General features: G+C 44.5%; 1 protein-coding gene across 1 annotated transcript in view; it reads right to left on the bottom strand.

Moving 5' to 3' along the window:
- PDXDC1 (pyridoxal dependent decarboxylase domain containing 1) overlaps nt 1-15500 on the bottom strand; it is a 435979-nt gene that overhangs the window by 119980 nt on the left and 300499 nt on the right. The window contains exons 15-16 of the mRNA XM_086941443.1: nt 5982-6067; nt 5303-5408 (exon numbers count right to left, since the gene is read on the bottom strand). Coding sequence (XP_086797569.1) covers nt 5303-5408; nt 5982-6067 — 192 coding nt within the window. The remainder of the gene's footprint in view (nt 1-5302; nt 5409-5981; nt 6068-15500) is intronic.

Genomic DNA, 15500 nt, shown 5'->3' with positions numbered 1-15500 from the left:
ATTCCTGTGATTCCTCCACCATTCCAGGCTCTTGGATATTTGCGGTGTTATCTTCACAATGTCCTCGAAGGAACCTGTACTCTGTGTCCATTGGTTCGTGAGGGCTTCTTGCAATGGGCGCATCCGGAGTCTGCAGTGAGGGATGAGGAGTATACAAGAAGACATCATTCCTAGGAGTGATTTGTAGGTTCGAACTCTTAGGGACTTCCTTGATGCCACAGCCGTGGCCAGAGATATTATCCTGTTTTTCCTGTCCTTTGAAGGAAATGCCCTTGCGCATTCCGTGTTCAAGGTCGCCCCGAGGAAGGTGATGTTTCTTGTTGGGGTCATGCAGGATTTCTCGTGATTGAGAGTCAATCCTAGCTGCTGAAAGAGATTGGTGCAGGCGTTGGAGGATTTGGTCGCGCCTGCAGCTGAAGGTACCTTTACCAGCCAGTCGTCGAGGTAGGGGAAGACTTGGTGACCCATTTGACGCAGGAAAGCTGCCACAGGTGAAAGGCACTTGGTGAAAATCCGCGGTGCGGATTTGAGGCCAAACGGTAGGACTTTGAATTGGTAGTGCTGCCCTGCCACCTCGAATCTCAGGAATTTTCTGTGCCCCTTGAGTATCGGGATGTGGTAGTAGGCATCCTGGAGATCCAAAGATGTCATAAAATCTCCTTTTTCCAGTATGCCTAGTATTTCTTGGATCGTCACCATCCTGAACGACTGACTCTTCAGGAAAGAGTTTAGTGCCCTGAGGTCTAGTATGGGCCTCCACTTTTTCTCCTTCTTGCGTATAAGAAAGAAGCGGGAATAGAATCCTTTCCCTCTTTGAGACGAATGAACTCGCTCGATCGCTCCTTTCTTCAACATCGCAGATATTTCCTGGAGCAGCAGGCGTAGATGTTTGTGCGGAAGCCTGCGGGGAGGGGTTGCTCCAGCCAACTGGCGGAACCTTGTCATCGCGATATCCATCGCGCAGTCTATAGTTTCTGACGCCGATTCTTCACCATCTAGCAGAATCCTCTTTGGATGAATCTGGCAGTTCCGACAGGTATGGGGCATGTGTGTGCCCACAATTGTCTATGATAGCGTCCCAAGAGCGCTAGGGCGTTCGCGGCCTTTACCATCATTGCCGACATTGAGGAAAACCTGTTCCCAATGTTGTCCACTCTTTTTCCCCCCTTATCAGGAGGAAGCGACAAAGGGGCCGAAGGATTCCTGGAGTTCTTCTGGGTCGCCTATGTCACTACGGAGTCCGGCTTAGGATATCCTGTTAAACACGCCGGTGCTGTATCTGGCGCCCTATACCCCTTCTGACTATAGGTAATCGATAATCGGTAATGACCTTAATGCTTTCTTGAGAGGTTCTATGAAGTCATACAAGAAGCAGTCCTGTTCTTGAGAGGCCATTGAGATCTTAAAACGTTGAGCAGCCTTCTCTACCACCTTATAAGAGATTCCAGAATTGTCGGAATTTCCCTCGTCGACGAGCCAGTCGACGAGATCGCAGTCATAGACTATGCCGTCGTAGACGAGCAGTCATAGACGAGGCCGTCGTAGACGACGCCATAGACGAGCCATCTTAGATGAGGCCATCATAGACCAGGCCATCATAGACCAGGCCATCATAGACCAGGCCATCATAGACCAGGCCATCATAGACCAGGCCATCATAGACCAGGCCATCATAGACCAGGCCATCATAGACCAGGCCATCATAGACCAGGCCATCATAGACCAGGCCATCATAGACCAGGCCATCATAGACTAGACCAGGCCATCATAGACCAGGCCATCATAGACCAGGCCATCATAGACCAGGCCATCATAGACCAGGCCATCATAGACCAGGCCATCATAGACCAGGCCATCATAGACCAGGCCATCATAGACCAGGCCATCATAGACCAGGCCATCATAGACCAGGCCATCATAGACCAGGTCATCATAGACGAGGCCATCATAGACGAGGCCATCATAGACGAGGCCATCATAGACGAGGCCATCATAGACGAGGCCATCATAGACGAGGCCATCATAGACGAGGCCACCATAGACTAGGCCACCATAGACTAGGCCACCATAGACTAGGCCACCATAGACTAGGCCACCATAGACGAGGCCACCATAGACGAGGCCACCATAGACGAGGCCACCATAGACGAGGCCATCATAGACGAGGCCATCATAGACGAGGCCATCATAGATGAGGCCATCATAGACGAGGCCATCATAGACGAGGCCATCATAGACGAGGCCATCATAGATGAGGCCCTCATAGATGAGGCCCCCCTAGATGAGGCCCTCATAGACGAGCAGTCATAGACGAGGCCGCCGTCGACGCTCTCGTCGTCGACGCTCTCATCGTCGACGAGCCGTAGACGAGCCGTAGACGAGCCGTCGTAGACGAGCCATCGTAGACGAGCCATCGTAGATGAGGCCATCGTAGATGAGGCCATCGTAGATGAGGCCATCGTAGATGAGGCCATCGTAGATGAGGCCATCATAGATGAGGCCATCATAGATGAGGCCATTATAGATGAGGCCATCATAGATGAGGCCGTCGTAGATGAAGCCGTCGTAGATGAAGCCGTCGTAGACGAGCCATCGTAGACGAGCCATCGTAGATGAGGCCATCGTAGATGAGGCCATGGTAGATGAGGCCATGGTAGATGAGGCCATGGTAGATGAGGCCAACGTAGATGAGACCATCGTAGATGAGGCCGTCGTAGACGAGCCGTCGTAGACGAGCCATCGTAGACGAGCCGTCGTAGACGAGCCGTCGTAGACGAGCCGTCGTAGACGAGCCATCGTAGACGAGCCATTGTAGATGAGCCATTGTAGATGAGGCCATCGTAGATGAGGCCATCGTAGATGAGGCCATCATAGATGAGGCCATCATAGATGAGGCCATCGTAGATGAGGCCGTCGTAGACGAGCCGTCGTAGACGAGCCGTCGTAGACGAGCCATCGTAGACGAGCCGTCGTAGACGAGCTGTCGTAGACGAGCCATCGTAGACGAGCCATTGTAGATGAGCCATCGTAGATGAGGCCATCGTAGATGAGGCCATCGTAGATGAGGCCATCATAGATGAGGCCATCATAGATGAGGCCATCATAGATGAGGCCATCGTAGATGAGGCCGTCGTAGACGAGGCCGTCGTAGACGAGCCATCGTAGACGAGCCATCGTAGACGAGCCGTCGTAGACGAGCCGTCGTAGACGAGCCGTCGTAGACGAGCCATCGTAGACGAGCCATCGTAGACGAGCCATCGTAGACGAGCCATCGTAGATGAGCCGTCGTAGACGAGCCATCGTAGACGAGCCATTGTAGATGAGCCATCGTAGACAAGACCATCGTAGACGAGGCCATCGTAGACGAGGTTGGCTTCTTAGTCTTTACCTCAGACGGTATAGAAGACGCCCATCTGAAGGGTCCCATGACCAGAGGAGGTGATTTTGACGGCTCAGAAGTCGTCTTTTTTACCTGATTTTTCTCCAAAAGCCAAGCCTTTACTCTCCTTTTCCACAGAGTGAGGAGATTTTGAAGGACTGTGCCCAGAAGACCCATGAGTGGTCTTTTTGAGGGCCTTCTCAGGACGTTCCCCTGAGGAATGAGTCTGAGGAGATTCTCTTCTCTTTTGAGGTCTCCTAGACGTTGAGGACAACGCCTCATCTCTGTCACTGGAGAAAATAAAAAACCTCCTTTCTGGTCTTAGTGTCTCAAAAACTTACTTGAGAAAGTGCGACAGACTTTTAGTCTTTGGCCTGCGGTATAGACAGTAAATGCAGTCGGTGAGAGGATCAGAGCAGAGCAACCTCTTCCTTACCAGACCTTCTTTAAAGAATGTATTTGAAGATAATCCATAGTAGAAAAGAATCCTTGACAACAATGTCATTTAATGAAGTGAAAAAACACAGAATCTGAGCAGAGCTCAGAGGAGACTCCCTTAGCACAACGTGCGGTAGAAAATCTGAGGGACTGAGGCTCCTCCCAGGAAGGTTCTAGAGGGAGGTCGGAGCTGATTGGCTGACTGTGAGACTTTGGTCCTTTTTACATAAGGACAAAGAAAGGCTACTAAGGGGAGGCCCTTAGGCCTATTTTCTCTATGTATGTCTATAGGACATTACTTTTTTATGTACCGGAGGCTCCCGTCTCGACGACGGGGAATGATTCAGGCATGTGAATCTATGAAAGACACCCCAAATACTGGATAATCCTTGCATGGTTCTCCTCTGGGTTGAATCAAATTACAAACCCTCTCATGCAACCTGTTCTGAGAATTATGGTCGTTTGGAATCTTCAAAATATTTTCAGAAAAACTGGAGCAAGATCATTAACCTGCATCAGCAACATACTCCACATCTCCGGCCTAATCAACAATAAATAATGCATTACCATAGAGTACATTAGGGACTAGTGATTAATTGTTTAATCATATCATATGTGAGCTGTACAGAGGTGACCACCTGGAGGCACCTTTGTTTTCTCCCTGCTCCTTCTAACACACCAATGAGCATACTACAACATGAGGCCGGAAGAGAAGCAGGGATAAAATGGAACTACAGGAGAAAACAATCAGTAACATACACTTCTAGCATTAGCACCCCTTTCACTCCAGCACAGCAGAAGCAACCACGTACAGGTTAGGTTGTTGCTAACTATTGGTAGTGGGAAACAGCAGACAGGCTCCTCCCGTGCACTTTGCCACATGCTTGTCACACCCCTGCAGCCCAAGGAACAGTTCAGCTTATGAAGGCACATGCAGTGTTAAGTGCAGTGGTAATCCAACTCTTCTTGGTAGGAATGATGGCAGCCAGGAAGGAGTCATGCTGCATGTTCAACGGAAGCCACAGGATATTTGTAGTCTTTTCTCCTTGCAGCCATCGTTAGCCCATGCAGATGAGGGAATGTAAGAGGTTTAAGGAGGGGATTTGGGTGTGGAATGGAGTCCTGTCAACTGGAGAGTGGACTATGCATTTAAAAATAGTTGACTCCTGCAGCAGATGATATGCACCCTGAACTAGAGATGCCACTGCCATACCTTCCATTCATCTTCTAAACTCCTTCTACTCAGAATATCACGCAGGCTTGTATTGAATCACAAACACGTCCAGTCCCTGGTACAGATCGAGGCATGCAAGCTTTGCAAAGAAGAAATGACAGTAAGGGACAGAGTCTCTAGTGAGATTATGGGATACAGATTTATCTTAGAATGAAAACTGGGTAGGTAGGTACATTTGTTTAATCAATGTGTCTGAGTGGGAGTTGCTTATCATGCACACAGTGTAAACAGGAACAACAATATGTGATTACCTGCTGATGTCATCAGAGGACTGAAGCGCACACATGTGCCTTCATCTTCAAGCTCTACTGCATCAACCCCGCTTGCGGGAACCAACAATGCCAACTGTTCCCCTAACTGGAGAGAAACACAATTTTTGTAACATAGTATAAATCAGTATATTGAATTCATTTTTTTTTTTACTTACACTATGAATTTATGGAGATTTTACTGTGTATGTCTATGCTAAAAAAAAAAACCTCTGGGAATGATTTTAAAGCTTATGCTGAAGGTGGTTACTTTTCAGTTAAGGTGGACAAAAGTTACAATTGTAACAATATATGAATTCTACATGAATAGGGAGAATGCCAAGTAACCATAATCACAAACAGATATAAAAAATATGTATAGACATGCCCCAAACAGAGAAAGAATGACCATGCATTGGTTCTTAAAAAACATAAGAGATCTGTCATTATGATGTTTAAAGGCTGTTTCTTTCACATGTAGACTTGCATTAAACATTTCTTTTGACAAAAGCCATGACCCCAGTAGCTAAACTGGAACCTACAGCCATCAAGATATGAATTGCTTTGTCTGCTTTGCCGCTGCTACAGCCACTGAAATACTTTGCACCACAGGGTTGTTTCTACTGGGGTTATCAGTACCTTGGGGGTATGGGGGGGGGGGGGTGGGAGGGGGAGGTCTTACCCACTGATTGAGGGCATCGCAGACATCTCTGTCAGTGACGGACTGATCTTGAGTTGTCATTGACGAACTACCATAATGCAGTTGACCTAAGCAGAATAGAGAAAAATATTTACTATTCGATTATTCTGTGCTCATCTAGACGAACAGTTAATAAAAGCATTAAACACTCCATCATCTTTTGACACAAATGGAAATAAAGTTAAGGCATGGCATGGGTTAAAATGCATGTTTTTGCAAGGCAAGTGGCAGTGAATATAGTTTGGGTGTCATCAAACGCTATCACAGTTTTGACAGACAGGAAGTCGTGTGCGTAAGTATACTAATATTTGGATCTGAGTTTCAGCCAAAATTCATGAGCTTTATCTCCGTACAAGTAAATGACAGTGTGCACAAAATATATGGTAGGATACTGCTCAATAAGGTGTGCACACATTGCGTGGTTTGACATCGCATTAGTCTCTAGTGAAGTGTACACATCATTAACCTCTTGTGACGAGAGAAGCAAACGTGCACTGCCTGATCCACACGTTTGATCCCTGTAAAAATATTCAGAGGATTTGATACATCCTTCGATTACTAGATCAAGGTGCACAACCTATATAGTTCTCACCAAGGCATGACTTTAAACAACAGAGAAGGAATGGGAAATAAAACATTTAAAGAAATGTGTGTTCTATTACGCTTTTTCTTTGAGTTCTGGGCCAGTAAAAACCCTTCTAGGGTGTGTGCACTGCCATTCACCTGTGGTGTCAAAAGAACTTTGGTACTAGTGCATTTCTTTTGTATAGAATAAGTAATCATGGCTCTTCAAAGGAACCTCGCAAAGCAAAATTCTTTGTCCACTACAAGATCATAGGTCAAAGCCCTTGCTAGCAGACTATACAGTAGAAGTGTCTTGGAGGCAGTGTAGTCCCTTAGTGTCTCCGGCACATTCAAAATACTCATTTGATGCAGACTTATGTTGGGTTTGGTGCAGGTGAGGTGATCATTGTCACTCCTGGGTACGCTGTCTTCTAGGCTAGTGTTGGCCTGCCTTTCAGGCCTCAATCAGCAAGAAAAGCTTCCCACCTTCTAAGGGTCAGGGGCAACTCCTTTCAATAAAAAGCAGTCCAACATGATCTCTTCCAAGCTGAGGCTTAAAATTCATGACTTTATTTGACTGCAGGCATAGTTTTAACCTTCAGGAGAAAAGTTTCCAGGTATCTTGTTCCTGGTATGTAATTAATTATGTTTGAAGTTTAAGTCCAACATGAGTGTGACTTGTTGACTCCACAGAGGTGCACCGAAGTGAAGCGACATCCTAGCCAGGTGTGTCACTTCAAATTTATGCAGCATTTTAAAGTAGGAAACAAGATTAACAAGTGACTTACTTTTGGTAATGATCTTTCTAGTGGATACTCTTATCTAACCGCCGATTCCTCAGGCATCAGACTGGATCCAGAAACTTTAAATCAGTACTCCTCCATGCTGGCAGGTGGTATTGTGTGGCCTACACAGACATTGTTCCACTCCAAAAGTGACGAGCCAAGTCTCATATAAACGCCAACCATGTGATGAGCAGATTTGCATATAAACACCACCCATGTGCACTGATGTAATTTGCTTTCTCAAGCTGTCTGCATCCTCAAGCACACAGACAGATTGATTAGGACTAGTGTGCAAATTTCTAAATTGGATCTTTTTAGATGGAAAAGGTATCTGTTCACGAAACAAGGAGTTGGAAGGGTCCGTGAATGTAAGAAATTGGGTTATTAGTTGAGGGGGTAAGTACCTACAGCAAATGATAATCACAATACTTGACAGGGTGAACCATAAATATACTACATTAACCTGAACTCAATCCCATAGAAGCTATGACATAGAGCAGACAAGCTAAACTTAGAAGTAATGTGCACAGTATTTATGTAGTGCTAAAATAGTAATAAAGTCAAAATGCTAAATAATAAAAATCCCAACATGAATTAGAAAAATAGAGTAAAATTCAATAAACAAGATTACACCAAAATGAAAATCCAATTAAGGTAACAGTAGACATGAATTAAAAATAGTTGTTTAACTACTAGTCTAAGTAGTCCCATTTCTGCAATACAGGATTCATATTTAGTATTGCATCCCAGTGTTTACCAGTGGAACAGCCATACCTCCTACAGTGAAAATAGGTTTAGGGCATTTTCAATGTACCAACATGTTTAACAATAAACGTATACATGTCCTACTTTTAAATACCATTCAACCTGCTTTTATAAGCAATAAGGTCTACTTGGGAGTTACTTATACATATTTAAAAGGAAGATTTAGGTATTCCAAAGGGTTATTTTGATTGGTCAAATGTGCAGTTAAGACCTGCACAGACAGGCCACTGGTGGCAGATCTGCTGTCATGTTTGATACTGTAGTGGATGGAAGAATAGGTGCTCTACTTAGTGACATTTAAATTACAGGCCCAGGGCACACCCTAGTACCAGATACTAGGGAATTATAAGTAAGCTAAATATGCTAATTAAAAGAATACCAGTTTTAACATGTTGAAAAGAGGAGTACAAGCCCTTTATCACTGGTTAGCAGCAGTAAAGTGCCAAGGGTTCTATAGCAAGCAACAAATTGGGTTCGGCAAAAAGTTTGAGTAACCCTGAGGAATGGGAAAATTACCAACAGTTAGGAATCTGAGGCTGGAGTATCCACCAGAAAGAATGTCACCAAAAACCTCCACAAAGAGCTGATCAGCTACCAATAGTCATTGGTTTGACCTATGTAAAAGCTAAGTTCTCTCTTAGGGTCCAAACGATGGAGCCACTCTTCCTTCTTACAGAGAAGACGTTATACAAGGATGCCGGAAGGGTTATAGCCGGCCTAGCATCTTCAGAACTCAGGGCAGGAGGGCAGGAGAGGCGGCAGCCGCAGCAGGAAGGCATATAGGAGTCCAGAGCTTAATTTGAGAAGGAATCTGTCTCAGAAACAGCCTTCATGGGAACTTCAACATGAAAAGTTGGTGAAAATATCCAGCCAGTGTTGATGGAAAATGCCCTTAGCCACCTCCGGATGTAACTGCCATTCGTGGTCTGCTAAGCATCGACAGCAGAGTTCATCCACCCTGGCATTTGGAGATCCCGCCAGGTTGTTCACCACCAGAGTATCTTCTTGGCAGCCCAGCCACCTTTCAGAAGCATATAGACTCCTGGCACAGGACCCAAGACCCCACCCAGCCCTGCTTTCACATGGTGATGGTGTAGTCAGTGAGCACCTGCACCGGTGGGCATGAATGCCTTCAACAATAAGCAAATCGTCCTCAACTCCAACAAATTGATGAGGAGTTGAATTTCCTCCGTAGACTAAAGGCCTTTGATCTCCACCTTTCCCTGATGGCCTCCGCAACCCAGTAGCAATGCATCTGTGACTAGTGTCATATCTGGGTGAAGCAAAGAGGAGTCTGCCACTGACCCAATCGCAATCCAGCTCAATCACTGCACATCTTTTGCAGTCTTCTCTAAATTCTGGGTACAATCCAACAGGTTCCCCTGATGTTCCCACTGGGACTCCAGGTCCCACTGCACAGCCTGGATATGCCATCTGGCATGTTTTACCAGCAAGATACAGGCGGCCAACAAAACCAGGATCCAGGACAGAGGCTGAAACTTTGGGAACATAGTCCAAATGCCCTGGACTTTCTCCGTTCCAGGGGAAAGGTAAAAAAAAAGTACTGTATCCAGAACGGCTCTGATGAAAGAGAGCGTCTGCGAAGGAGTAAGGTTTGACTTCGGCAAATTTACAGTGAACCCCAATGACAGGAGATGGTTCACGGTCAACAGTCAAAGTTGGGGACTGCTACCTCTAACCCACGAAGGTGTGCTGCGACCACCACCGTCACAGCTAATAATGCTCCTGGAACACTGTGAACCAGTCATGCCTGTGGCCCTGCGGGATGGGGATATGGAAATAAGCGTCCTTCAGAACTTGCCATCTAAAATCGGAGTAATCTGTTCTTCTTCAGCATCAGGTAGTAGCAGAATTAACACCCAACTCCTACTACAGAGGCTGGGACCTTCCATGGCACAATTGGCCAAAAGGTCCTGCACTTCCTGCTGCAACATGGGCAGATGGTCTCTGATGTCCTGGGTATTGCACCTTTGCAAACTGCAATTTCAACCTCGAAAGGACTGGGAGACCTGTTGGGCATCTGGCATTGGCGGTATTGAAAACCCCTACCTTAACCTTTAAAGGGACGAAATTGCTCATTGAAAAGACTGGATGGGGCAGACAGGCTGAAAGAGCATGCTATGGGGCCCTGCTTTCTTTAAAATGTTCCAGGGCCACTTTCACGCCAAAAAGGCAAGAGCCATCAAATAGCATGTCCATCAGGGATGTTTGGACATCCACGGGGAAGCCCGTAGGCCTCAACCAGACGTTGCCGGGAGTGCCACACTTGAACCCTTGCTCAACTAAAGCAGTTGCACACGCCTAAGCCTGAGGGATCACAAATGTATCTAGGTCACAGATAGCTGTGTCTGGTATGCTCAGAAGTCATTTAGAACTGCCAGTAAGACTTGGGCCACCGTGGCCCATAGGGCCTGGAAGTAGTGACATGAGACACAGCTGGTGTTCACTGATTGCAGAGCAGGAATCATGTAGGAAAAGATACACTTGCCAAATGTCTCTTTTCTCCATGATCAGGTAGGGTGGTGAGGAAGGCATTGGGATTAACCTTACTGGTAGAATGTTGTACCACCAGCTCTCTTGCATGGAATGTTGTCTAAGAATATCCAGGTCACTGCGGGCTAGTCTATGGCGCCAAGAGCCCTGCCTATCAATTGGTGGTCCCAAACTGTCAAACACACGGAAGATGCCAGAGGTCTCTGTTTAATTTAAATTCCTATATAGAACCTGTCAAGTGTTCTGCATAGGTAGTAGGACCAAAAGGTTACTACAGACAAGAAGAGACACAGGAGAGACACAGGAGAAAAGTTCAGAATCTGAACTCAGAAAAATTACCCATCAGCCCACTCAATAGTGGAACTTCGTCATCTGGGATTTCACATTGGAAAATGGTGTCCAGTAAGCCCTTCCCCAAGGAGAACTCGAGGCTAGCTGTCCTTGGACCCAATGGTTGAACCATCAACCGAAACATATGACAGAGTCTAGGCTGGTAGGGCTTAGTTGCAGTGCTCAGAAAAGTGTGAAAAAATGAAACAGAAAGGAAAATGATCCAAGTGATTAAAAATACCTATCTTGATGTCAATATAGAAACTTTATTGGGTCTGCCCATCAAGATGGTATAATTAAAAGCAGAGTGATAATAGCGTGCAAGAAATTGCTATTTACCATAGATGTTTAGTGGTCAACATGTTTCAGCCTTTATAGGCTTTCGTCAGGACCTATGATTCACTACTGCAACACTTACTTATTGTGCTGTGAATGACAATCTACAGACATTCTCTGGATTGGTGTGTCATCATCTCCTGTGAAAAAATATATATAAGAGAACACAAAGGAAACAAGCCAACAAAAAATATGGTGATCAAAACAGTTGTCATGTGTGTATATGCACTGATTTATATATTATGTTCTCATTTATTACTTACCCAAATTCTTGGGATGAGAGACCTCACCTCACCTGGCAACGGCTCAGGATAAAGGAGGCCACGCACTATAAATTAGAGTAATGTGTATCAGTTCATCTCATAATTCGGATACATAAATCCAAGTAGTATTTCAGTAAGATACATAAAGGCAGTTCGAGTAGCCCAAGGAGGAATGACGTATTGATTGTATGCTGTTGTGTAAGTGCTATCTTTTCATTTGCAGTGACGCATTTACACTGTTTTTCCTCTCCAAACTTAAAAAAGCAGACTGAAAACACTGTTACACTGTTTGCCCCATCCAGACCGGAAAAAGCATGTAAATGTGCAAGTGTATTCTGTTCGTTTCTCAAACAGTGACAAAAAATGCCCTGCTAGCCCTTTTGAAGGAGGTTTTATTGTCCTCATATTGGGAGAGGGTCAAACTGTCCAAGCGATATTTTTATTCCAAATAGTGCGTTCTTAACTACTTCTGTCAAGGGTCAAATCTAGAGCTATTAAAAGATCTACAAAAAGGGGGATAAATAAGGACAGATCAAGTTTCTTACACGCAGCCCAGAGCGCACTCACCTCTCCGTCGTTGCCTCGTGCTTGACTAAGCCGAGGGGGAGGTGGTGTCGCAGTGCGGAGCGTTAGAACCAATTCTGGTAGCTTTCTGATAGGCTTGTTGTGTAGTCCAATGGCTGTTCGTTTAAAGGAGTGTTTCACGTTCTCAATAGAGCGTGAGCTTCTCCCTCGTTAAACCGGATGTTTTTATTCAAACTTGGTTTGCGGACCGCTCTGAAAGCGGAAAGCTGTGCGCTCCTGATTGGTTCGTTTTGGTGGAAACGGAAGTTTAGGAAACCGTCGGTAACCACTTGTCAGAGATCCGAAATACCAAAGAGGATCAGCGTTCGTAAAAGAACGGCGCAGCTTAAATGGCCTTGGTGTAATCGACTTCGTTCTGAATAGAGTACACAAAGAGGAATATGGGCCATAGTAGGTCATGTTCAATATTGACCCCAATGTTACTGCTATAAAACTCTCATGTAAGAACAGAACAATGGAGCATAGAGCGCACTTTCTTAGCTACTATGTTAGAAAAGTGTTAATAGTCAGTGTTTTTATTTTATGAAAAATAAAAATTGTAAGAAGGAAAAATGGAAAATTTCAAAGTACATTATCCTAATGGGCATGCGCTGATAAAGTGGTACATAAGCCTCAGGTCGAATGGACCGTCGGTGGCCTGGGCATGTATCTAATTGATCTGTGGACTAGTGTTTCACCATAATTGCAGTTCCATCTATATGGAAGTGGAAAGAATGGAACATCTAGAGCTGAAGTCTTTCTTAATTATATGGTAAATTCAGCGAGAGATATATCATTACTGCTTAATACAGATGATTAAAAAACCATCGTCGATGGTTTAAACCGTGTTATGATTTTCAAGGCAACAATACCTCAATCTCCGTCAGAAACAATAGGGAACTGGCTGATGTTACTTGTCAGTTATATAGATCTTGCAGATTGTAGTACCAAAGAAACCTCATAGCTGCATCCAAGGGATGTCATCATTCAGTCCTTCTGTATCACATTTCAACTTATACACCCATCTCTGTTCTTTTCTTAATAAGAACTGTGAGACATCTACGACATGTTGAGGTATGTGGGGTTGTTCCAACACCACCCACTCTAGCTCATCTGCTTGATGTTTTGCGGTGAGAAAATGAGAAGTGAGCCGGGTCGCTTGCTTATTACGCCTGATTGTGCTCTTGTATGCGTAATTTAATTTTTCTGGTCGTCATCCCTATGTATCTCAGACTGCATGGACAAGTAATTAGGTAAATGACTTTCTCGCTATTGCAGTTAGTATGGCGTTTGAGCACCCATGGTCGTGTGGTACCAATATCTACTGATAAGGTTTTTTTAGTTTGCGGGCACACCGAGCAATTCCCGCATGGGTGATGTCCTTGGGCTGGCGGAAGATTCGACAAAGTGGGGGTGGGTTCTTCCCTACTGTTTCTTGGTCTGGTGTGAACCAGTTCGTCCTTTAAGTTATTCTCTCTCTTGAACGAGAACAGTGGTAAGGGGATGTTGTCTCCAGCACTGCTCAAAATCGACATGGTTTTTTAATCATCTGTATTAAGCAGTAATGATATATCTCTCGCTGAATTTACCATATAATTAAGAAAGACTTCAGCTCTAGAGGTTCCATTCTTTCCACTACCATATAGATGGAACTGCAATTATGGTGAAACACTAGTCCACAGATCAATTAGATACATGCCCAGGCCACCGACGGTCCATTCGACCTGAGGCTTATGTACCACTTTATCAGCGCATGCCCATTAGGATAATGTACTTTGAAATTTTCCATTTTTCCTTCTTACAATTTTTATTTTTCATAAAATAAAAACACTGACTATTAACACTTTTCTAACATAGTAGCTAAGAAAGTGCGCTCTATGCTCCATTGTTCTGTTCTTACATGAGAGTTTTATAGCAGTAACATTGGGGTCAATATTGAACATGACCTACTATGGCCCATATTCCTCTTTGTGTACTCTATTCAGAACGAAGTTGATTACACCAAGGCCATTTAAGCTGCGCCGTTCTTTTACGAACGCTGATCCTCTTTGGTATTTCGGATCTCTGACAAGTGGTTACCGACGGTTTCCTAAACTTCCGTTTCCACCAAAACGAACCAATCAGGAGCGCACAGCTTTCCGCTTTCAGAGCGGTCCGCAAACCAAGTTTGAATAAAAACATCCGGTTTAACGAGGGAGAAGCTCACGCTCTATTGAGAACGTGAAACACTCCTTTAAACAAACAGCCATTGGACTACACAACGAGCCTATCAGAAAGCTACCAGAATTGGCTTTCTCTAAGGTCCGCATGCTCAATATTTATTCTAACGCTCCGCACTGCGTCACCACCTCCCCCTCGGCTTAGTCAAGCATGAGGCAACGACGGAGAGGTGAGTGCGCTCTGGGCTGCGTGTAAGAATATTGATCTGTCCTTATTTATCCCCCTTTTTGTAGATCTTCTAATAGCTCTAGATTTGACCCTTGACAGAAGTAGTTAAGAACGCACTATTTGGAATAAAAATATCGCTTGGACAGTTTGACCCTCTCCCAATATGAGGACAATAAAACCTCCTTCAAAAGGGCTAGCAGGGCATTTTTTGTCACTGTTTGAGAAACGAACAGAATACACTTGCACATTTACATGCTTTTTCCGGTCTGGATGGGGCAAACATTGTAACAGTGTTTTCAGTCTGCTTTTTTAAGTTTGGAGAGGAAAAACAGTGTAAATGCGTCACTGCAAATGAAAAGATAGCACTTACACAACAGCATACAATCAATAACGTCATTCCTCCTTGGGCTACTCGAACTGCCTTTATGTATCTTACTGAAATACTACTTGGATTTATGTATCCGAATTATGAGATGAACTGATAGACATTACTCTAATTTATAGTGCGTGGCCTCCTTTATCCTGAGCCGTTGCCAGGTGAGGTGAAGTCTCTCATCCCAAGAATTTGGGTAAGTAATAAATGAGAACATAATATATAAATCAGTGCATATACACATATGACAACTGTTTTGATCACCATATTTTTTGTTGGCTTGTTTCCTTTGTGTTCTCTTATATATATTTTTTCACAGGAGATGATGACACACCAATCCAGAGAATGTCTGTAGATTGTCATTCACAGCACAATAAGTAAGTGTTGCAGTATTGAATCATAGGTCCTGACGAAAGCCTATAAAGGCTGAAACATGTTGACCACTAAACATCTATGGTAAATAGCAATTTCTTGCACGCTATTATCACTCTGCTTTTAATTATACCATCTTGATGGGCAGACCCAATAAAGTTTCTTTATGACATCAAGATAGGTATTTTTAATCACTTGGATCATTTTCCTTTCTGTTTCATTTTTTCACACTTTTCTGAGCACTGCA

Source organism: Lissotriton vulgaris, chromosome 10 (assembly GCF_964263255.1).
Source record: "Lissotriton vulgaris chromosome 10, aLisVul1.2, whole genome shotgun sequence".
In the NCBI taxonomy this organism is placed as follows: domain Eukaryota; kingdom Metazoa; phylum Chordata; class Amphibia; order Caudata; family Salamandridae; genus Lissotriton; species Lissotriton vulgaris.
This window is presented reverse-complemented; position numbering and strand designations above follow the sequence as displayed.